Source organism: Thunnus thynnus, chromosome 5, assembly GCF_963924715.1.
Source record: "Thunnus thynnus chromosome 5, fThuThy2.1, whole genome shotgun sequence".
NCBI classification, from domain to species: domain Eukaryota; kingdom Metazoa; phylum Chordata; class Actinopteri; order Scombriformes; family Scombridae; genus Thunnus; species Thunnus thynnus.
Window position 1 is genome coordinate 15,064,204 of NC_089521.1, and position 22,437 is coordinate 15,086,640.

Sequence of the window (22,437 nt, forward strand, 5' to 3'; positions counted from 1 at the left end):
ATGTGTGTGTAAGTGAGACAGTAACAGAGAAAATGTGCGTCGGTGAACCAGATTTATTTTTTGAAGCAGAGAGAGAAGACAATGGCTTGTAGGATCACTGTTTGTCACAGAGGCGGTGTTGCCTCAGAGATGTTTGACTTTGCGTTATTGTGAAATGAGCCGGCCTGTCCTGACCTGCTTATTGGTTTGATCAGATCTCACACCTCGCTGGCTGGGGGAAAAGCTTTTCAGATTTATACTTAAACTGCACCTGTTACTGCTTGTGCAAATCAGCACTCATTCATGCTATTAAAACAGAATATTCAGACATGATGAATCTCATCTCGTTGAAGTTTAAATGTGAATATTGATTTTAAATTCATTATCATATCTGCCCCTGGCCAAATAGCTATTTTTCTTTTTCACATAATTGAGTTATTGAATCAAACATTTAACTAAATATAATTCACACACTTAAAGGGTAACGCTTTTTTATTCTTTAAGTGACAATTATCCATTATTACCTATCTATTTATAATATTCTCTGTGGTTTTTACACATATGCAGCCTTGGGCTTGTTGTTTTAACTTCCCTGCCATTATTTTTTGTACAATGTGAAAACTACAACATAATTCATTACAGTAAACATGAGGCCGTTATTTGTTTTATCATCAAGGTCACAGTATTTCATTATACACGTGTTTGCATGCATGTAAATGCCTTTTGTCTCTCTTTTCTGTCAACTTTTGTTTGCAAATGAAACACTTCTCTTATTAGCACTACAGCTGGTGCAGTATAGCATTGTGTACTTTTTATTGCCATGTTGCTTCTTCAGCACTTACTATATTAGTCCTTATATCTTGCATAAGGACTACAGGTCAGCGCTGCATATTATTTTTAGCTGTTTGTTGCTGTGTTGTTTTCTGCTGCCTGGGTAGCGTGGTATTATGTGGGCTGTTGGGCGCTGTTATGTGTGGATTACGTCTGTGACTTGTTTTTTATTGTGTATGTTCTTTCTATGCTCTTTTTGTGCCCACACTGTGAATCAATTTCCCTTTGATATAATGAAATGGATCAGTCATTCAAATCACTAAGATGCCAACAGGAAGACATGCTATTATCGTACAGGCATTGATCCCACAGTAACATGAAGCATGAGTAGTTAAATATGACCTAGATTTAACACATTTGTATTAAAAATTTCAAGAAAGAAGCAAAAATAAATGTGGCCACGAATGCATTTCAAAATGAGTGGGGGAAATTTAATTGACAGTAATAAATGTTTTTACCCTTAAATCATACCGTACCTTCAATTAATTATTTGTGTTGGTGTTTTCTATGTAGTTGCCTGACCAATGGGACCCACATGGAAGCCCCCAAGCAACCCTGTCTGGCCCGGTCCTGCCTCCTGGCACGCCCTTCCCAAACCAGCCACAGCACCGCACTTCTGTGCCTGACTCAACTGAGGGCTTCGACCTTAACAAGCCTGACCCCTATGACCTTTACGAGAAGTCAAGGGCTATCTATGAAAGCCGACGTGAGTATAGAGCATGGGAGACAGAGCATTATGTTGCATTTGATCTGTAATAAAAAAAAAAGAGTGAACCTTTTTTGTCTGCATCTGTATGTCAGGTCCAGAGTATGAAGAAGTGGAGGTGCACCTTCTGAGGGAGAAGACCGGGTTCGGCTTCCGCATCCTGGGGGGAGACGAGGCCGTGCAGGCTGTGAGTCCGGACGCCCGTGACAAGGCTCGTATGGGACGGGCTGGACCTCACACATACTTAACCTCATACACACCAACCCCATCTTACCTGCACCTAACCTCACCTCACACTCTTTATGCTGTTACAGTTCATTCATCTGACCAACATGCCCTCCATACACACACTTACACACAAGCACACCTTGACTTTCTCACACTGTCCTGATCCTCTAACTGCTCGGTACCTCCCATACTGAAGAAACGCCTTGCTAACTTGTGCAAGTGTAAAACAGCATGCAAACTTCAATACAGAAAGTGTGGCAGGAGAATATTAGGAAGGTGAAACAATGTAGTTCACAGGCTAGATAACGTAGTTACTGTATGATGCCACTAATTCATCTTCTTCACCTTCATCTATGCTGCTAATATTGATTGTCTTTGAACAGATTGTTATTGGCGCTATAATAGAGAACACTCCTGCTGAGCGCGATGGGCGGCTTAGACCCGGGGATGAGCTCATTTCTGTGGATAAAAATGTGGTTGCTGGGAAACCGCACAAATACGTAATAGACTTGATGCACGCAGCCGCTCGCAACGGTCAAGTCAGCCTGACTGTGAGAAGGAGAGTGCAAATGCCTGGTGAGGAGATGTTTTATCTTTTTTGTTCTTTTCTGTTTTGTTTTATCTTTTTTCACACTTTACCAAAACCGGAGCACACGCTGCACATTTCACTGGCATCAATTTGAAAAATAGACAACTTGGATAGGACACACACGCAGACAATCTGTGTGCAGGATCAGTGTGTACTGTACTTCTCACCCACGCATCTTCTCTGAGGTAGTAGATCATACATACATCTATCCTTTGTTCTTTCTGAACATTGAAGCAGGCTTTGTGATTAGTGTCTTTCCACATGCAGTACAACTGCAAGGACGTATGATTACACAAGGGTTAGACCTGTCAAATGACAAACCAACAAGCAATATTTGGCTTTGATAGAGAATCCCTGTGGGAGGTAGAGAAGTGCACTGTTTCATGTAATACAAGCTGCAAAATTAGAATTTTTCCAGTGGCTTTATCTGAAGTTTTTAAAATAAATGGTTATAAGAGACTGAACTGGTTGTTTTACAGTAGCAGAGCTGTTGTCCTGACTCATCCCTACTCGTGTCTTTCTGGCTCTTCCGCCTCCTTTCCTCCAGGTGAACCATGTCCTGTGAACGGCCGCAGCCCCGGCTCAGTGTCGACACAACACAGTTCTCCACGTAGTGACGCAGCCTCGGCTTCAGGCCCGCCGGTGGTTGCCGTCCCCGCTGCAACCTCTCCTCCAGAGGGATCTGCCCTGCAAACCAGTGACGTGGTCATTCACCGCAAGGAGAATGAGGGCTTCGGCTTCGTCATCATCAGCTCCCTGAACAGACCGGAGAACGCCACCGTCATCAGTGAGTTTCTTCTGTCTGGAGCTCTAAAGGTTGCTCCTGAATGCAAATGGTGATTTGTAAATCCTGATGACCAAGGATCCTGAAAAGGGTGATGACTGTCCAAGAGTGATAGTTTATGGGTTCTGGTTACTATTTCAGTTTCAGGTGTTAGGTGGTATCTGTGAGCCTTTGCATTACGTATGTAAAAAAAACAGGCATGTGCACAGATAGACCCCAAGTGGAGCTCAAGCCCTCTTGGCCTCTGACTAGATAAGTTCCCTTTTTGCAAGACATTTTTCGTCTATTTCTTTTTCTAATTTTATATTATAGTCTTTAAATTTGGCCCGTGGCATCAATTCTCAATTAAAAGCATATTGTAATGCCTGACAACTGCATTTGAGTTCTAATTCTGCAAAACCACACAAGCTCCTGCCCCTCTCTCTATGACTTTCCCTGTCAGCCACCACAGTTAACACACGCAAACTGAGCACGCTGCAGAGCAGCATGATCCACATCTCCCTGACCTGCCTTCATTGGTGACAGTCAGGTAACGATAGTGTTTGCCCTAAGCCCCGGCGTTGTTTGTCACTGTTGTGAAATGAAACCACTATTAAAACATCTCAATACAGCAGCCAGCCTTACTTAGGCAATAACCCTCCATTAAGCTTAACAACAAGCGAAGTAGTCTGGCGTAAAATAGCGTCGTCAGTGAAAAAGAGTGAACCCTGGTAGTTAGTTCCTTTGACAGGCAACTGAAATAAATAAATATGCATTACGTGGTTAATAGTGTATGCAATCATGTTTGGATATCTATCCTCTCTCCTCACTCCTTATCTCATTTTCTCCTCTCCTCTCCTCTCCTCCCCTCTCCTCTCCTCTCCTCTCCTCTCCTCTCCTCTCCTCTCCTCTCCTCCTGTGTCAGCAGCTCTTTTGTTAGCAGCATTATTCAGGCTCCAAGGGCTTTTGGGGGAGACGGGCTTTAAGGTGTCACCAGAGCAATTAGCTGTAGGCTCTATTAAAGCCCCCCTTCCCCCCTCATTCACACACCTCTCCCCTCCTCCACTTCACCTCCACTCCTTCCCTCCATTCCCTGCACTCGAATCACATTCTGCCAGCCATCTTTAAGGTGGTATGACTCCCTCTTCCTCTTCCTCCTCTCTCCATCCCGTCTCTGTCTGCAGTTTCCTCTCTGGTCCAGCTGAAGCAGGACAACGAGACTGATAGTTTTAACTTTTATTCTCTGTGGGGTTTCCACTCTGAGAAAGAGTCTGAATTATTGGTGAACAGGACTCAAAGGTCAAGCTGATGAACTTTTACCTCCTAAAAGTAAAAGTGTAGCTTTAGATCTAGTTCAGGTTGATTTTATTCTTAAAAAATTGCCGGATTTGTTCTGATGAGACGCAGTTTGACAGTTTGTTTTTTTTTTCTTTTATACTATTTTAGTACATTAAATGGTTTTGAATCATGTTAAATGACACCATGTCAGTTGTCTTTTCACTGCATGTCCACTCAAAAAACATGGTCTGCTTTACTACTGTAATAACCAGTGGGCTTCATGTCCCTTAGCAATTAATTTACTTGAGTGATGTTTTTAATCCACCCAATAGTTTCAGAACTTTCATTAGATGGGGTCAAACTGGAATTGACTTTTGGGTTTGGGTTTTTTTAATTTTGTTTTGAGGATTTTGTCTTAAATTGGTCTTAATCTCATGCCAGGGTAGTATTAAAAAACTCTTTAAAAGTCTTGGCTTTATTAAACATATGGTTAGACTTTGCTAAAGGGAGCTGATATCTTTCAACAGACTGTGGGATTCTTGAGTCAGCTTGGACTAACTGTGCACTGAATAACCTGCACAAATACCTGGTGTAGTCACATTCATATACAAAAAATATTATATTAATAAATATCAATTTCTAAGAACTGTATGCTTAAGTTCATGGCACCCCCTCTCAGTGTCTGTATACATCTAGGAATACGCATACCCCGAATGTGAGTTTAGTGTACAGTAGTCATTGTAATATCAAACATTCTGGTGCATCCAGAAATGTGTAATATTGACATGGAAATCTTTATTTGTGTGAAAAGTGACAATCAAATTTGAAACTCAAATACCATTTGTTTTGTTTAGATGTTATTGTCATAAAATAGTGACGAAGATTTAGAAAATTACATTTCTCAGCAGGTTTTAACAGTGTAAGCTTTTCAATGCAGTGACATTGCTTGGATTGGACAACTACAAAGCTTAATATTTGGAACTAATTTTAAAAAGAGTGGCTGCAATATTATAAATTTATGACTGACAAAGCTCATACTGTAATACAATTTGAAATGTTATTTCCTCCACTTTAAAATTGAGTATTATCTGTGCTGTTTTGGCATCTTTCTTCAAAATTGGTGTTGACAACTAGCTTGTTATTGTCTGTTTCCAGCTGTGCCCCATAAAATAGGACGTATAATCGAGGGCAGCCCTGCAGACCGATGTGGGAAGCTGAAGGTGGGTGACCGGATCCTGGCTGTGAACGGGCAGTCCATCATCAGCATGCCGCACGCAGACATTGTCAAGCTCATTAAAGATGCTGGGCTAACAGTCACACTTCACATCGTACCGGAGGAGGGTAAGTGTTTTTGTATGGCAGCTTGTTTAATTTTCCCTTTGCATTGCAGTCTTGTGCATTTGTGAACGTGTCGATCCATTTTAAATCCCTCTCCTTGGAGTTTGACACGTTCCACATGCTCTTCTGTCCATCACAGGCTCCCATTCTGGACCCAGCTCAGAGAAGCAGAGCCCCATGACCCAGAAACACAGCCCCCAGCCCAGTCCTGTAGCCCAATCAAGCCAAGGAGGCATCCAGCCCAGCCAAACAGCTCCTCACCCGAGCCAAATGGCCACTCAGACAGCACCTGCGCAGCCCGGTCAGACACCAGCTCAGACAAGCCAAACAGTGACTGGCCCTCCTGCACCAGCAGCCTCCCAGCCTGCACCAGCTGGATCCCAGCAGAGCCCTGTCACCCAGCCCTCCGGCCCCCCTATACAGCTCTACCTCCATGACGGCAGGTAAGACACCTCTAACAGGGATGTTCTTGTTAAGACTCAGCAGGAGCGTTTTATAAGATTCTTTAAGCGTAGTGTGTCTTGATGACTGCATGGAGAGTGATGAGTGGAAGAAGGAGGAGCAGTTTTTTAAGGCGACAAATATCAAACTGTATATAGATGAGAGAGTGTCGACATCTCCTTGCATGCCAGTAAACTCTGGAGAAAACCTTTGACTGCAGACAACTTTTGTCCCATTCAGACGCTCACTCTCAGGCTGGTTTCTACTTTCTTACGTAATGCCACTTAGCTCTTACAGTGTCACTGAATAATTTACCTTAAGGTATCTCTTCTATAATGCAGGAACCCAGCGATCAGGCCCTGCTCTGTGTCACAACTATGAAAGTGTGAGTGCATGCATGCATGGATAGATGTGTGTGCATGTGAGTCTCAGATCAAGACACTGAGAGTAGCACTCCCAGAGCTGTGGATTTATGTCTATTTTACAAGCAGGAACTTGATAAAAGTTTAAAAACAGAGAGTGATATTTCCGTCCTTTTAGTGGTGACCCATCTCAGCTGCACACACGCAGTAATCCTTATATTCTCATTCTTCACATGGCAGTCTAATTTTAAATGTAACTTTACCCATGAATCTACACATATGAGGCTGGGTGCAGCAGAACACCTCTTTCCTTTGTGCTTATTCAAAATAATGCTCTCTCAGATTTTGTTGCTTCTTTTCTCCTCACAGGTCAGAGGTAAAAGCCAGACAGGATGTCAAACCTGACTTCCGCCATCCTCCATTCACTGATTACAGGCAACCACCGGTAGACTACCGCCACCCACCGGTGACCGATTATCGACAGCCACCGACGCTGGACTACCGACACCCACCTGGTCTGCTGGACTTCAGACAGCACCCTGCAGCTGCACAGTTCCCTCTGGGGATCCCTGCAGACTTCAGACCACAAGTACAATCAAATCAATAACTTTGTGCTTGAGTAGACTGTAGTGATCATTAAGTGTACATTTATTGTAGGGTTATACTAGTAGAGAGGGTGTTTGTGATCTTTGTTTTCAGCATTTGCAGTGGGTTTGTTGCAAGTTGTCTTCTTTTTTTTTTTTTTTTCAGGACTTTGATTACTTCACGGTGGAGCTGGAGAAAAGTGCAAAGGGTTTTGGTTTCAGTATCCGCGGGGGCAGAGAGTACAAGATGGACCTATTTGTGTTGCGCCTTGCTGAGGACGGTCCTGCCATACGTAATGGGAGGATGAGGGTGAGATGACATGGACGAGATGATGAAAACTATGACAAAGCACTCTATAGTTGTTGTTCTGTCAAAATGAAGATAAACAAGAATATAAGATAAAGTTACAGACAAGTATTGACTATGAATATGTAACACATAATGCCAGTTTTTATTCATCTTTATGTCAACTTGCTTGTGAGATATATTTCACTGAATTTAAAAAAAATACTGTAAAATTTGAAAAAACAGGCAACAAAGTCAGTCTGGTGTTCTTCTTGTGCTTTGCTTGTCATCTTTCAGCCATTCTTTTAACTGAAGTCTTTATTTTACAGTCTATTTCTTCTTCATGGGGCAGTAATAGCTTAGATGTTAAGAAAGGGGGGAAGCGAGTAAGTAAAGGATGTGAACTCACTGGCCGTGTAACCTTCTGCTCAACTGTCAACATTTACAGTTGAGATGCACTTGAACATGGCACTTAGTGGCAACTGAATCCCCCAGTTGCTCCAGTAGAGATGCTGCGTGGGCACAAGCAGAAGGCAACGACTTGTGTAGAAAAGTCAACTTTCCGTGGATAAACAGAGGTTGACAGAAATCGACCCTGTGCTCTGCGTGTCTCCTCCAGGTGGGGGATCAGATCATAGAGATTAACGGGGACAGCACGCGGGACATGACTCACGCCCGTGCAATTGAACTCATCAAGGCGGGAGGCAGGAGGGTCAGGCTGCTGCTAAAGAGAGGCACAGGACAGGTGCCAGAATATGGTGGGTTTCATTGGCACAAACTAAATGTCTCATTCTCATTCTTTCTACCGTTGTCTCTGACCTGATCTCTTCCTCGCTATAATATTGGAGATTATTGGCTTTTCCCTGATAGATACTGTGTGTTTTACTCAAGAGCACATTAACAAGCATAATAACCCTAGCTTTATTATTAATATCTCTCTTCATTTTACTCCTCGCTCCATGGTCCTCTATTCTGTCATCTACAATTAATTTTCTCTCTCTGTGAAAAAAAACGAGTGTGAACAAACAGAAGAACGTCTTTATCCTACATGTGTTGTAACCCCACTGCTTTAAGTCTAATGATTGGTATAGGCTTTTACTTGCCTTCCCTCAGGAATGGTACCTTCCAACCTCTCCATGTGCATGAAAGGTGACACACTAAGCTCCCCCTATTTCTTCCTAATGGGCCACTCTAAAGACACGGTTTGTGAAAAACAGCATGTCTCTCTTTCCATACTGATTAATCTGTGCTCTGTAGCTGTGCTCTAAGCATGCGTTTGTGTATGCATGATCATGACTTTATGCATGAGAAAACAGCAGCTGTGTGTGTGTGTGTGTGTGTGTGTGTGTGTGGATGCTTTTGTGTCTTGTAGTAAGAGAGCAATATGGTTTGAAGTGACCCTCTAGATGAAATTGTATCATCCTGTAGAGGGGCTGTGAAGTAGACGGTGTGAAATCAGTCTGCTCAGGGCTGCTCAGGATCAGTCTGTCACACAACTACGATTAATTGTTCTCAAGCATTGAATGAATCTTGTCACACAAAATGAAAATGTAACTGTTTTGTCAATACCATAGTAGTCTAGATATAATTTTAGGTGTACCATATCAGATGTGTGCTGTTGACACACATTTGCATGCAGGTTTGCCTGATATATTATGTTGTGGTTTCACTGTATTATTGTGTTTCTTTCTCTGCTTGTATCCTCTCTGCTTCCTCTCTATATATACAGTATATGCATGTGCATGCTTGTTTGTGCCACTCTGCTTTCATCTTAGTCCACCTGAGCATGTTTTCCTCCTGTCCAACAGACTGTGGCGGCCCCTGGGATTCCCTTTCTACAATCCACTCTGCCCTGCAGGAAGTGACCCTCGAACCCTACCCGAATCCATTGCTCTCATCCCATCCAGCCTCAGCCCCAGACTCCCCTCATCAGCTCCCTCTAGAGGCCACAGTGTGCATGGCAGACAAAGCTCCACAGCTGACAGACCACAGCTCCATTAGAGGGGCTACAGGTGGCAGGTCCACCCAGCAGAAGTGCATCATCAGGGGGCAGGGAACCCCCCAGGGGTCTGGAGGGGTGGACTGTGGACCAGGCGACAGACAGCCTCGGGCTTTGCCTCCCAAAGCTGTCCTGGGGAGGCCTGCTGAAAGAAGAGAACGGCAGAGGGAGACTTGCTCCCCTTGCTGTGAGAGGAAGGGCCTACACACACAGGCAATGAGCACTGTCTGGCCCTGGGACCCATATGTGAGTGTGAATTTGAATGGAGCCTCTCTAGGCAGTGGAGATGGACATGTCAGCCTCCAGGAGAGGCTGGTGTCCAGAGGTCTGTTCCCCAGAGAAGACGAGAGGGCCGGTGGCCACAGTGGGCTCTGCTGCCCCTCTAAAACCATGGAAGATCCTCCTGCAAGGAGCGCAGCTGCCTCCCCTGGGCCCTGGAACATCCCTGGGTCTGATAAACTGCCTGGCACCCTGAGGTCCTGGACCTCCACAGTAAGCAGGTAGAAAGGATCTCGCTGGTCTGGACCGGATCACACTGTCTGGCTCCTCGTTCAGTTTACCATCGGATGGATGTCTGAGAAAAACTCCCTCGCTCTCTCTCTTTCTGTCCTGTTTTCCTTTCCATCTACTTCTGAAATCATATTTTATGTTTCATTTGTTCTTACAAGATGATTATTACACCCACCACCTTAAAAAACAGGAACTTTCACAGCTATTGTAACATACAGTATAAAACCTGAAGGAGACTACTCAATACGTAGGCATTTTGTACCCTCAGATGTGACAGTTGTGATCACAGATGGAGCAACAATGTGTGATTCTGAGTGGAGCTTTGCTTTCAACGTGTACCTTTAACTGCTCGACCGTATCTGGCTTCAGATTCGTCAGTGCAACGTAACCTCAGATGGAACAAAGTTCCTCACAGGAGAGAGACATATGTGCATCGAAAAGATTTACTTTTGCTCCATTTTCTCTGTGCAGCGGGAAGAACGACTCTACAAATCTGTCAGATGGAGGCAGTGACACTGAAACTTCTCTTGAAACACGAGCTCCTGGAGGACATGGCACTGACCCAAATGACAGCTTGGTTAACCACACATATGTTAGATCTCACATGCCTACCAATATATCATATACTGTAAATGTAAAGATGTGAAAAATATGTACATTTGGTAAATTCAAAAACATACCTGTTGGTGTTTTTTGGGGCAGTGTTGTAGTTAGATACATTGTAAAGAAAAGAGAAAAAAAAACACCAGGACAGTATTTTAGGATCACTATTTCCATGGCCTCGTCTATGACTACATATCAAAGACTGTGCAAGTCACCAAACCCAGACCACTGAGGGAGGCAGCGGTCGTGTGCATGGATATAAACCACCATGTCATTATACAGGGACTCACATGTCTTTTAGAGGTAGAATATAGGGAGGAATTCCTCTGTGGAGCTAACCAGTTGGTACTCATGTGAGACAAAAAAAAAGATCTTTTTTCATCAAATTGAACTTTTGACTGACTGAAAACAGTTGGCTTAGTAAGAACCCATAATACTGTTTTGAGTTATGTACACAACTTGATCACAAGTCAACCATGCAGTCATTGTGCAGAATTATAAGCTGTGTTGTATTCATTTAATGCTCAACAGAAAACTTTATGTCCAGTCTATATTTCCCATTTCTATGCCTTTTACTGTGCTAAGTGTACCACATCACTGTGGGAGAGGGGCATCGGTGTGGGGAAGAGGAGGCCGATGGTTATGAGGTGGGGCGGAGTGCCTTACTCAAACTAATGCCGAGCTGTTGCCGTCGTGATTTGTTTTGGGAACCTGAATGCAAAACAGATATTAGTGACCGTGCACACATATCAGCAAACTGTTGAGTTGTGGAGCCTCTTTCTCTTCGGACTTAACACACAAGCAGTATATACAGTTATCTGGATGCACTCTCAGCTGTATAGCTTATCAATGTCAATGATTGCCCTTGTCCCCCTAGTGTTTAAAAAGGGGGATCAAATGTAGCCTGTAGCATTACATCCTCTTCTTAGAAAGTAGAGCTGTGAACGTTTATCAAGACTGGGTCATTATCAAAGTGGGCCGAGCTTACTGTTGCTTCAGATATATTAGCTTAAATTGTCCACTCTGTAAAGAAAACATTTGGTAATGCTTCAGAGTAACTTGCAGGTATTTAGTGGTTCATTTTACAGAGAGGGTGGTGCAGTTTGGTGATAATTATTTTTTTTAAAAACTGAAAAAAGTGTTAAGTTGATTTAGTGTTGAAGTGCCCACTCATTCTATTTGTGTTTGTATGTAGTTGTTAATTTGCAAAAGATCTGAATATCTTAACAATTAGAATCTTAAAAGTTCTTTTAGTGACATAAAATACTTAGTTTTCAGTGTGTAGATTTGTGGGATTGTGTGATTTGTACATATAAGCATATTAGCAATGAGCACATTTCCTGTATACTACCAAATAACACAACAGTCACACAGCAGATACTATTAGGAAATTATTAAAAACGGTACCGCAAGTGTTGATATAGCATTCTCAAGAAACAACCGAATATGCTTATGTATTGTTTGACATACAAATCTACAAACAGTAAGTAAGTATTTTCTGTCTGCTAAAGAACAGTCAAGAATCAAATTTATTAAGAGTTTTTGCAAATTAAAAACTATGTATGAAGCCAAATGTGATGAGTGGAAACTTTATAAGCAAAACCAATTTAGCACGTTTTTCTGTTTTGCTTATAATTTGTACCAAAGTGCACGACTGAACAGTTAAATACCTGCAAATTACTCAGAAAGTTTCCAGGAAATTGGTATGAAAGGATCTGTAAAATATGTCATGCAGGTCATGGTCATCAAAGGAGGACTTGGTTCTCTCTAAAGCGTTACCAAACATTTTGCTTTGCTTGCAGGCAGTACCAGCGCTCCCTGAATCTGAACTCAAGATCTTAGATTTTAGAAAAAGCAGTTTAATCACAAATTTTGTTAGCAGCATAGAGTGGAGCCATGCTGCTAATAAACTCAGACACCGGAGATGAAGTCACTATCTCTCTCTCAACAAGATGTTTGCTCTCATTTAAAATGTATCACCAGAGCTTTAGAGTGCTGGAGGACCAGATTAAAAAACAATCACAGTGCTTTGTGACAATTTGACTGAATGCAGCATGATGGCACATCCAAGCTGTACATGTAAACTGGGCTTCTAGTTAACTGCTTTTAGCAAGGCGGACTGCAGACTGAGACACTAAGACCTTGTGCACAAAGCATCATCCTTACAGATCTTTACCCGCATTAGTTTCTAAGTATAACAAATGGTCTTGATTTTATTGAGCTGACTTGAAAAGTTGAACAGAACCGTGGCTCATGTGATAAACTGGTTAACATGTTAGCAAGGAGCATGAGAACATGCCATTAGGCTGTAGAAATGTGTTTACTGTGCGTGCAAATGTCAGAAAAAGGTGAACGAATACGTCATCCAGCCCTCTGTCTCCATCCAGGCCGTCCCCCTGCCTGCTGTGAGTGATTTTGTATACAGAAAACAAACAAACTGCTTTATTGGAACCTGTGACGGATGGCACGTTCATAACTCCCCATTGAGATCAAGTATAACTGTGTAGTGTTAATTGTGTACTATTCACCTTGTACAGCTGTATTCCTACAAATATGGTTTACTGTATCATTGATACTGTAGTTTCAAAGACGTGAACAACTATTTTTATGAAATGCGACAGTACTGATATATTACATTTTGCTAAAAAACAAAAAACTTGTTTACTGAAAGATATTCTGAAATACTGTCAAATAAACTCTTGACATGGTGTAAAATATTCTTTTCTACAGATTGCTTTTCTTACACCTGAGACAATGATAAATATTAACAAGGAATGTACATCAAGTCGAAAGAGGATTTTTATTTAACAAATCCGCCTTGTATTTGCAACAAGCATTTACACATAGGCACGTTCGTGGAACAACTTAAAATACTCCTGGTCTTTTTTCTGTTTTTTTTTTTTTTTTTTTTTTTACATAGTTCCCATTAAGAGGCTCTGCACCCCCACACAGCTGTTTCTGTTGTGGCTGATTTAACTTCGCTATGATGTGGGTTAAAATGTAATTAATTTGTCAATTTAAGTGAAAACACCTGTGTGGGTGGACCATGGCTGTGTAGGTGCTTTAACACCAGGTATCCTCGTATTTAACAAGGTCAGATCTACAATAATAGACCTTTACACAGAAGGCATTTTGACATGTCACGGTAGGAGAAGCACAGGTGTAAATAATGAAATTAACGAACAGCTGAATTCTATTTAGCTGCTTCAGCTTCTGGTATTGTGCATACAGGGTCGTTGTCAGGGCTTACTGGGACTGAGCCATCGTTAATGTTATCAGTAACACCTGTGCTTCTCCTATAATGAGTCAAAATGTCTGCTGTTCAATCCTCCTGGTGCTGCAGCTTTCCAGTGATTGAGACATAAGATTAGTGGAGGTATTGATTACAGTCCTTCCCAGGCGGATGACCAATTGTCTGAATCACCCACAAATACATACACCCACCAATAAAAATTTTAAAAATGATAAAAATATTTACACATCTCTCAAGAGATTAGGGACATTTTTCATGATCAAACAACTTGTAAACATATTCCCATTGCTCGTTGCTGTCTTGTGGGTTAGGCCAAGATGGTGAGCTGTGGGTCGGCTGCAGCTGAGTTGTAGGGAGCTCTCTTTACTGACTGTAGTTTTCTGTTGGAAGCGGTGTCTCACTGTTTTCCTGCATATTCAGAGGAGCCTCTTCCTGAGATAAAAGAAGAGGGGGAAAAAAGGGTGACGTTGCTTGTCACCTTTCCAATATATTTCAGTTCAAAGTAAATGTCATGTCAACAAGGTTTACAGACATATATTCACTCACCTTAAGAGGTCTGTACATTCCCATTTGAAAACGACAGCAAACCACATCAACCAAGAAGCCAACCATACCATGGAGCATGCCTGCAAGTGAGAGAAAGATCCAACTTAAGATACTGATGCTCATGAGGTTTGATTTGAGTTATGATGTTAGTTGTTGCTTTGATGTAGGAGAGGTTGTTGAGTCAAAGTGCGAGTCTGTTTTTGACAACGTGATGTTTTCATGCTCACATACATCGATGAAGAATGATTTTTGGCTGATTTTCAAGCTGTCTAACACCATTTAATTAAGAATGAGTGTCACAAACTGAATTGTTTGTCTACAATTTAAACTTCAAGCTGGCAAATTACTCCACCATTTTTGTTCAATGCATTTATTATCTCCTCCAGATTATATTCTTCCTCGTAGAAACATCCTCTTAGATGGCAACATTATAACGTTGTAAGTCCAGCTTTTGAGTATACATGACATCTTAGAGGAGCAAACCAATAGTAATGCATGACTTTGCCCGCTACTATTAGCTAGTTAATTGTGTATATTTTGAAAAGAATACCACAAGTTTTAAGATTAATTTTCTACCTTCCAGGCAGTCATTGCTTTTGAGTTCATGCCAGTTTCATGTGGGACTGTTTTAAAAACACTTTCTTGTTCATGGGTTCAGGCGTTTATGAAAAAAGCGCCAACATCTAAAATTAGAGAACTGGCAACAGAAAGCCCTTAAATTAATCATCTATAATGTCAGAAAATGTCATAAATGTTCACTGTGATGGATTGCCTATCTAACACATTAAGCCTGCAAGATGATTTTCAAGTGTAGTTAAATAAATAAATTAACAGCACCCAATGGCCCCCTAGAAGTCAGGAAAGCAATTTAAAAAAAGCTTCTTTTTTACATGAAGAAGTCCTTTAAAGATGCATCTGGGACTGGGACATTACCAGATATTATTTGAATACTAATATATGTTATGTAAGTTTGTATGTGTGAGTTCTGAACCTGTGGTGGAGAAGATGCCTCCAATGATGCCGCAGAGTCTGACGAGAAACTGCCAGAAAGGCATGTGCTGCTCAGTGACTTTCACCATTAGTGAGCTGATGTCGTATTTCATAAAGATCCCTGAGACTCCATGGCTGCCGGCAGCATGGTTTATCGCTCGTTCCTGCAGGACACACATACAAACATTTTCGCTTTCATACTGATACATAGCGTACTACACAAATTTACAAACTGGTCCAAAATTAAAACCTACCCGCTCTGTGACAGAGTACTGATGTGTTTCTGCAGAGACCTTGTAGGTGTTCAGTTTGGTGGGCACGATGGTGATAAAGTATTGAAACATGTGGTTAGCTGGAGAGAATAAAAACAATGTTATGACAGAGCTGAGTTAAGCAGCAAAAAATAGAATCATACAATTTATTTTCTCAAAGAGTGGTTATATGTTAAAAACAAGACAAAAATGGATTATTTGACAACACAGACGTACAATCAGGTGAGACTTTCTCTGTGCCATCTAGTGGGCTGATAATTCCAGGGATCGCTTCTCCAAAGGACAGGTGGTCAATCCGGTGAGAAAAATTATAACCTGTAACACAAAACGAAGTCAGGACAACTAATAATACCCATCACATTAATACAATCACCCTGTTGCCAAAGTATAAGAACATACATAAAGTAGAAAAGTATACAACAAGGTTTGGTCAAAAAGAAAACAAACTCACTGTCATGGCTAACTAGGGCTGCTAGATGAGCATGGCCTCTGGGATGTGGGATGGACCTGTGAAGGGATGAAAAGTTCCCGGTTTAGAATGAAGGATGCTAACTTTCTAATAATTACTAAATTAACAACACACATTTATGAGTGTTAAAGCCATGTGGATACGTACTTGCCCACAGTAATGTGGAAATTTCCTGCCACCTTGTTAACATACAGGTGTCCATGAATCCTGCAGGCACTAAGAGGAGTGGAACTGTCCTGGCTATGGGAAAAGGAGCAACACAATGTGGAGGGAATAAAATGTTAAAATGACTTTAATCAACATGTACAGAAGATCGCACACTTTCTGGTTTATCATCATATATTCAACCGCCCCAACAGAGCAGAGGTCATCTTGAGGCTCCCGTACCTTTGAGGGTCATCAGGAGGAGCTGCTTTTAACGCAGCCTTGAAGAGCACGTCCTGGAGAGCGTGCTCCACTCTCAGACGCTCCTGGATGTGCAGAAGAGTCCTGTGACGTGAGAGGCAAGACAGATTAGGGAAACAAAGATTCACTTGGGATAAGACAAAGCTAATTGCAATGGGTAAAATGGCGTTTTAAATCTAAGCCTATTATTCATGTCACAAAAAGGAAAAACATGTAAAAACATGTCAACTCTGGCCTGCATGTTAGCACCGTTAAAAGATAGGTTCACAATTTTTCAAGTCTGTCTTCCAGGTCAGGTCCCCAAATAACACTGATTTGTTTTCTTTGCTGTAATCATTCTTCCTGTTCATATTGACCGTTAGAACATCCCCTCCAAATTTGCTTACAATGCAAGTGATGCAAAATCCAGTCCTTGTTTTGAGCAAAAATGTATCAAAAAGTTTATTTGAAGATAATGATGCTTCAGCAGTCTGGGCTGGTCATATCAAGTGGATATCTGCCACATTTACAATCTTTTTTAGCATAAAATTCCCCCTTTGTGTTTTCTTGTTGAGCTGCAGTGGAAGGATTCTAACAAAAAGAGGCAATGAGGCACTAAAAACACCAATTTTGAAGATACTGACTTGATTTGACTAATTTGGACAGCTGATGCCTCATATTAGCTTCAAATAAACTTTCAAATACATTTTCGCATGGAAAGAGGATTGTGAATTTTATCCACCATCGTTTACATTTTAAGTGCATTATGGAGGGATCTCTTAATGGTCAGTATGAACAGAAGGAATGATTATAGTGAGGAAAAACATGTCTGTGTTCATATAGGGTCTAACTATTGTTTTAGGACAGACTTGAAAAACTGTACAAATGGCTCCAATAAGCAATTACCTTGTGGTATCTTTTAGAGTTTCTAACAGTGTCACCAATGGACTGCTGATGAGTAAATACTGTATCAAGACCATAGACTGTACTGTTCACCACTAAAAAAACAACTCCCTGCTGAATGTAATAGTTGAAAATCTAATCTTTTAGGGAGTGACATTAACAGATATTACTAGTGTACTTGAACCTACATGTGCCACAATCTTTGCTGTGGAGAGAGCTCAAAGTTGACCTATAATGGAAAAAAAACAGATAATTGTGAGATCAACATAAATATGCTTTGCCGTTTTAACACAATAGATTAAATTAAGTTAAAAGCATTTTTAATTTTGACACCTCTACCACTGTCAAGTTTCCCATCTTTATAATACAGTGAATAAATTTCTATTACACATTAATGGCACTCATACTCACTGGTTCATACTTTAGCCCATCAGAAGCAACCATGGTCTCAGCCAGATCCAGGACATCTGCACCTATATCTGCATTTATCCATACATACAAGTTAAAGACCAATTTTCTCCCATCAGCTGTGTTTTTATAAAGCTGAAATACAATTTTAGTACTTACATTGGCATCTCATGGCCACTGTAATGTCAACATTTATCCTCAGTTTACTGTAAATGAAGAGCAGATGCAGTTAAGAGGTATGTTAAGCCAAGATAGTTTTTAGACACAAAAATAAACTTCTTTAACTCTTACCTGCTGAAGTCTTTGTCCACCTCATACTCATACTTCATCCATGTGTCTCTGTACACAAAGAATTCCAGGAAGGCAAGGACAGCCATGAGAGTGAATGCTATCAGAGACACTGGAGAGAGTGTCAAAATGAGTCATTATGCAAAATATATAAGTTAACCTGACGCTACTCCCTCGGGTAGGAGTTTGTATGCAGCTTATAGAGTTGAAAGCTAGCAACATTTGGCTGTGTTGTGTATCTGTACCTGTCCCACCGCTGGCTGTGGACTCTACATAGCTCTCAGGAACCTTTGGGAAAGCGTCCAACTCTTTCACCAGGGTCAGAGCCTTCTTCTTGGTCAGTCTCTTCATCTCAGCTGCGGCAGTGATGTAGTTTTAGCTTCAGGTGACTCCCTCATAGAGCGAAATGTTTTCTAATTGTTAGTTAACGATGCTTGTTTTTGTGCGACGACCGTTGAGCAGTCGAATGTTCAAGTCTTCAATTCCTGCTTTTCTGTGCTGACGTCAACCATGACAACAGCCGAACTAACCGTCAACCATTAACGACAACTAGCCGGCTAAAACATGACTACAAAAGAGACAATGTTAGCGTCAGCTCAGTCCACGGTTAAGGGCTTTTTTTCAACGTTAAACATAAAAAAGTATGCGGTAAGTGTGTTATTGGTTAGGCTAGCTTCTTTGTCTTTTGACCCCTTGTCTAGAAGAAAACTGCACACATTTGGACTTAGCGCCCTCTGACGGCGGCTAACGTCGCTACAAGTTAAAAAAACATTAATTTTAATGTTTTAAGAAATGTTTAAAACGGTTAAATTTTGTGAACAACATTCAAAACTATGTCGTGTTATAAGTGCTATCATGTACGAACGGTTTAGTGCTTGATAATTTACCACTAGCGAGTGAAAACGTTTGATCCAGCCAAGATTGGATTAGCAACTGAGCAAAGCAGACAGCAGCTGCCAAAACTCCCAGTCAGTCTGTGAGTCATTCACTATTAATATTACTACGCAATTACTTTGTGTTATCTGATTATTAACTTATTTGGTAATAAGCAACAGAGTGGATCCTTCCTATATTATTGTCTTATAGAGGGGCCCTAGATAAACTGACTCACAGCAAACATGGGGCTGGGTATGTGTGTGACCCCTATTAACCCCTCTGTTCCTCTCCTTGTATGTGCATTATTCACAATATTCTTATGCTGGAATATTACATGCCCTTGTGGACATATTTAAAGAGGATGCCCCCCTGGGTATAGATGCCTTAACGTCAAGTGTTTTAGATTCAGAGCCCGTATTGCATAGTGTCATTCAAAAATCACTTCACACAGAGGCCCTGACTAAAGCCCCTGAGCCTGTGCCCATCAGAGCAGTTTGGTCATCCATTCATGTATGCTGTGCTGTAATCTGATTAAACACAAATTAATTTAGGAATATGCACCATGTAAGCAAAGTATCACCTGAAATAATGTTTTGCAGCTAGATTTTTTAGACTTTCCCCACACGAGACATCAAGATCAGATAATAAAGAAGAACATTAGATTACTCCAAGGCCCTTATCATGTCTGTTGACATGTAGCAACAGATGCCCACTTCCTCCCGTTGGTAATCGTGCCTTGAATCTATCTAGGACACAGTGTGACAATGATATCACTGTTCATTTACTGCCAATTAACATTTAATCAAGATGCAGTCACAATGCTCACATTAATTTTGATTTACAGGGAAAATCCACTGTAATTTCAATGTATATTATTCTGTTGATTTTGGGCAGTACAGGCAATACAAACACACACACACACACACCTGTACCCTTATACTTGAAATCAGAACGTTATAGATATATAAATTGATAATATTAACAGGATTTCTGTTGTTGATCCATTGATACTGGATTAGTGTGACTCTGTGGGCTAATAAATTCTTTTGATTGAAATGTTCCATACAAACCAGGTTTATTTGACTGTAAGGTTGTCAGCTGTGACTAATAAAATGTATTCATACCCATATTTTACCCCTACTCACTATGTACTAGGAGTGGCTCTAATATTCTCTCTTCATTGAGCAGCCTCAGTATTTTTCTCTAGATCCCTCTTTGCTTTTTGACTTAATATTCAAATTCACATGTAAAATATTACAGGAATAACTTGTGTGAAGTGTATATTATAAGCTGGATTTTTCCCTTTTAAACAAAAACTGCATTTTTAAAGGGGAGCAGGGTAGCAGACTGGTTCTGTCCTCCACTCACACAACCTCATTTCCAGATCTTATGTCAGTAAGTGTCTGCTCTGCTACTGTGTCCTTGAACAGTCTGCTGAATTCCTGACAGCTCCTCGGACACTGATCACTGACCCTGACTTACTGATCGCTGACACTGCAGCTCATCTCAGGCCTCCCTGTGATAAGCAGGAGAGCAGAGAGTGATATATCCTTCAAGGATCAGTAAAGCATTGTATTAAATGCTAACAAGGATCCATAGAGTAACAATGCTCCATTATCATTATCATAGTTACCACTTGCAAATCCTAGTTACTTTTAATCAGGTTGAGAACACTACCTCCTGTCTTTCAAGTAACATATATCATGAGAGAAATTATGAGAGACAATTTCCTTCAGTCAAGTGTGCATCTCTTTAAGTTGCCAAAAATTAAATATGTGTATAATCACATAATAAGTGAGAGCTTTGCTCTAGTTTAAAACAACTTCAAGTATGGTCTGCATTATTTTAGTGCTGTGCAGGAAAAGGACAAGTAACAACAAACATCGGGTGTCCTCAAAGACAGTTCATAGCCACCTCCAGAATCAATATTGTCTGCAAATATTATGGAGGCCAACACAGAATCAAAAATGCAACATGACCTGAAGCTGACATTAGTTAATATTGAAACTCCGGTTTTAAGACTGAAATCCACCCATGACATATCTCTATTCTGCAGGCACAGAATCAGGACCCTCATCCTGTAGGACGGCTGTCAATGGGACGTCAGAGGTGGGCGTGTCAGGCGGCTCTTGAGAGAGATCTTCGGAGCATCTGCTCACAGTGGGTGAGACCACATCTGGACTAGTGTCACAGGACTCTGTGCTCTGCTCTGAGGTGGCCGTCATGATTGTTGTGGCAATACTGGGGAGAACTGGGTCAAACTCGTCATCTTCATCCTCCAGGATGGGTGACTCATGGATGTCTGCCAAAAAAAAAGAAGTTTAAAGTATGATATTTAGGCAAATTGAACTGATTGTGGTTATAAAATGAATATGAATGAAAAGAAAATGCTAACTCACTGCTGAAAGCTTCAGGGTACTGCTTAGCAATCTTCCCCTTTAGTGTCCTGAAGGTGGAGGAGACCAGTAATCAGAGGTTGTGCGTGTGTTCACATGTGTGCTTGCACTAAGGAGGTCAGCCTTACCTGATCCTTCTGAAGATGCTGTCCAGATCTTTCTTCATCTCCACCAGGGTGCGGGTATGAAGAAGGAAGCGCTCATTCATTTGCTGCAGTCGCACGTTTGACAGCCCGTTGAAGTTGATCAGCATTTCATTGGTTTTCTCAAAGCGGTCAAGCCTGTTTTCAGAATATTTCAGCAAAACATGAACAGTGTTCAGTCTACAAGGAACAAACCAGTGTGTCAGTATCACTCTTAATGCAAGTTAACTGAGCTGAACTAACAAAAGACCCATTTCATATTTAGTAGTATGAAGCAGCAGAGAAGCTAAAACAGAAAAAGAAGACCAATCACACTTTGACACTCACATGTGTCTCTGAGCCTGGATGATGGCGTTGACATCCTCAGAGTTGACCATGCTCAGCATCCTGTTGCAGAACACGCCAGATGCTGTGGACTCCACCATGATGAAGATCAAGAAGGAAAAACTGCAAATACAAACCTTCAGTGAGAAACTTGCTCTTGCGAGCAGCGATATTTTCACAAAGATAAAGATTGAAACAATGAACCCATAGAGAAAGCTAAATCATGAGCTTAATACACAGTCAGTTATTCAGCCAGATTCAATAACATTCATAAATGTCCTCTGATAGTTTTCTGCTGTGATATTTTAACTGCAACTCGCTGTACCGATGATGAACTTTATTATCAGTCCAGTCAGGACCAGGACGAACCATTAATTATCGATTTAGCTTGCAAGCTAAAACAAACAGCGAAGCTACAAAATTCATATTACCTACCTCAGGGTCCACTGCGGTTGTCTCTATAGACCTCTTGCTGTTTTAATATTAGATTTAAAGTTACATCTACAGCCTAAAGAGGCATCTGACAGCTGTGTGTAAAACAAAAACAAAGCGCTCCCGTTTTCTTACTTCCGGTCACACGACCTTCGTTTCCGGTGCTCGTCTCTTTTTTCTTTTTACTTCTTTATTTAAAACAGCGCAGAATACAAAGATACATCCTAAAAAAATCTGAATTAGTGAAAATTGTTTG

General features: G+C 41.2%; 3 protein-coding genes across 8 annotated transcripts in view; 1 reads left to right on the forward strand and 2 right to left on the reverse strand.

Annotated features, from left to right (window-relative positions):
* LOC137182884 (membrane-associated guanylate kinase, WW and PDZ domain-containing protein 2-like) overlaps positions 1-13,214 on the forward strand; it is an 88,788-nt gene extending 75,574 nt beyond the window's left edge. For 3 of the 4 annotated variants that reach the window (XM_067589443.1, XM_067589445.1, XM_067589447.1), the window contains 10 exons: positions 1,324-1,516; positions 1,612-1,727; positions 2,128-2,320; positions 2,881-3,120; positions 5,530-5,715; positions 5,852-6,155; positions 6,885-7,104; positions 7,266-7,409; positions 8,005-8,143; positions 9,194-13,214. In XM_067589443.1, the coding sequence (XP_067445544.1) occupies positions 1,324-1,516; positions 1,612-1,727; positions 2,128-2,320; positions 2,881-3,120; positions 5,530-5,715; positions 5,852-6,155; positions 6,885-7,104; positions 7,266-7,409; positions 8,005-8,143; positions 9,194-9,888 (2,430 nt within the window). In that variant the 3' untranslated portion in view covers positions 9,889-13,214. The remainder of the gene's footprint in view (positions 1-1,323; positions 1,517-1,611; positions 1,728-2,127; positions 2,321-2,880; positions 3,121-5,529; positions 5,716-5,851; positions 6,156-6,884; positions 7,105-7,265; positions 7,410-8,004; positions 8,144-9,193) is intronic. The other variant, XM_067589444.1, reaches the window with a different exon arrangement.
* A 163-nt stretch (positions 13,215-13,377) lies between these two features.
* On the reverse strand, positions 13,378-18,676 carry LOC137182885 (endoplasmic reticulum-Golgi intermediate compartment protein 2-like). Of its 2 annotated transcripts, none has more exons than XM_067589449.1 (13): positions 18,256-18,676; positions 18,014-18,061; positions 17,882-17,928; positions 17,726-17,793; positions 17,503-17,543; positions 16,415-16,516; positions 16,175-16,267; positions 16,010-16,065; positions 15,775-15,873; positions 15,541-15,638; positions 15,288-15,450; positions 14,297-14,376; positions 13,378-14,182 (listed from the first exon to the last, which is right to left on the reverse strand). In XM_067589449.1, exons 2-13 carry the CDS (start codon positions 18,049-18,051, stop codon positions 14,114-14,116), a joined length of 954 nt encoding a protein of 317 aa, XP_067445550.1. In that variant the 5' UTR covers positions 18,052-18,061; positions 18,256-18,676; the 3' UTR covers positions 13,378-14,113. The 2 variants fall into 2 exon arrangements, with proteins under 2 accessions (XP_067445550.1, XP_067445549.1); XM_067589448.1 differs by having other exon boundaries at positions 18,014-18,122; positions 18,256-18,675.
* Positions 18,677-20,622: 1,946 nt separating this feature from the next.
* Positions 20,623-22,342, reverse strand: kxd1 (KxDL motif containing 1). Of its 2 annotated transcripts, none has more exons than XM_067589450.1 (5): positions 22,185-22,342; positions 21,753-21,872; positions 21,411-21,563; positions 21,286-21,332; positions 20,623-21,188 (listed from the first exon to the last, which is right to left on the reverse strand). In XM_067589450.1, exons 2-5 carry the CDS (start codon positions 21,848-21,850, stop codon positions 20,932-20,934), a joined length of 555 nt encoding a protein of 184 aa, XP_067445551.1. In that variant the 5' UTR covers positions 21,851-21,872; positions 22,185-22,342; the 3' UTR covers positions 20,623-20,931. The 2 variants fall into 2 exon arrangements, with proteins under 2 accessions (XP_067445551.1, XP_067445552.1); XM_067589451.1 differs by having other exon boundaries at positions 22,181-22,337.
* Positions 22,343-22,437: the final 95 nt, after the last annotated feature.

Bases quoted from the DNA above. Each gene is read 5' to 3' on its own strand.
- LOC137182885 (XM_067589448.1), bottom strand. From the start codon at position 18,361: ATGAAGAGACTGACCAAGAAGAAGGCTCTGACCCTGGTGAAAGAGTTG. The intron at 17,794-17,881 runs GTAAGTACTAAA...GGATAAATGCAG, and splicing joins AGTGGCCATGAGATGCCAAT to ATATAGGTGCAGATGTCCTG. The intron at 15,874-16,009 runs GTGAGTTTGTTT...TTTGTGTTACAG, and splicing joins AGCCCTAGTTAGCCATGACA to GTTATAATTTTTCTCACCGG.
- kxd1 (XM_067589450.1), bottom strand. From the start codon at position 21,850: ATGGTGGAGTCCACAGCATCTGGCGTGTTCTGCAACAGGATGCTGAGC. The intron at 21,564-21,752 runs GTGAGTGTCAAA...TTCTGAAAACAG, and splicing joins ATCCAGGCTCAGAGACACAT to GCTTGACCGCTTTGAGAAAA. The intron at 21,333-21,410 runs GTAAGGCTGACC...CTCCACCTTCAG, and splicing joins AGCATCTTCAGAAGGATCAG to GACACTAAAGGGGAAGATTG.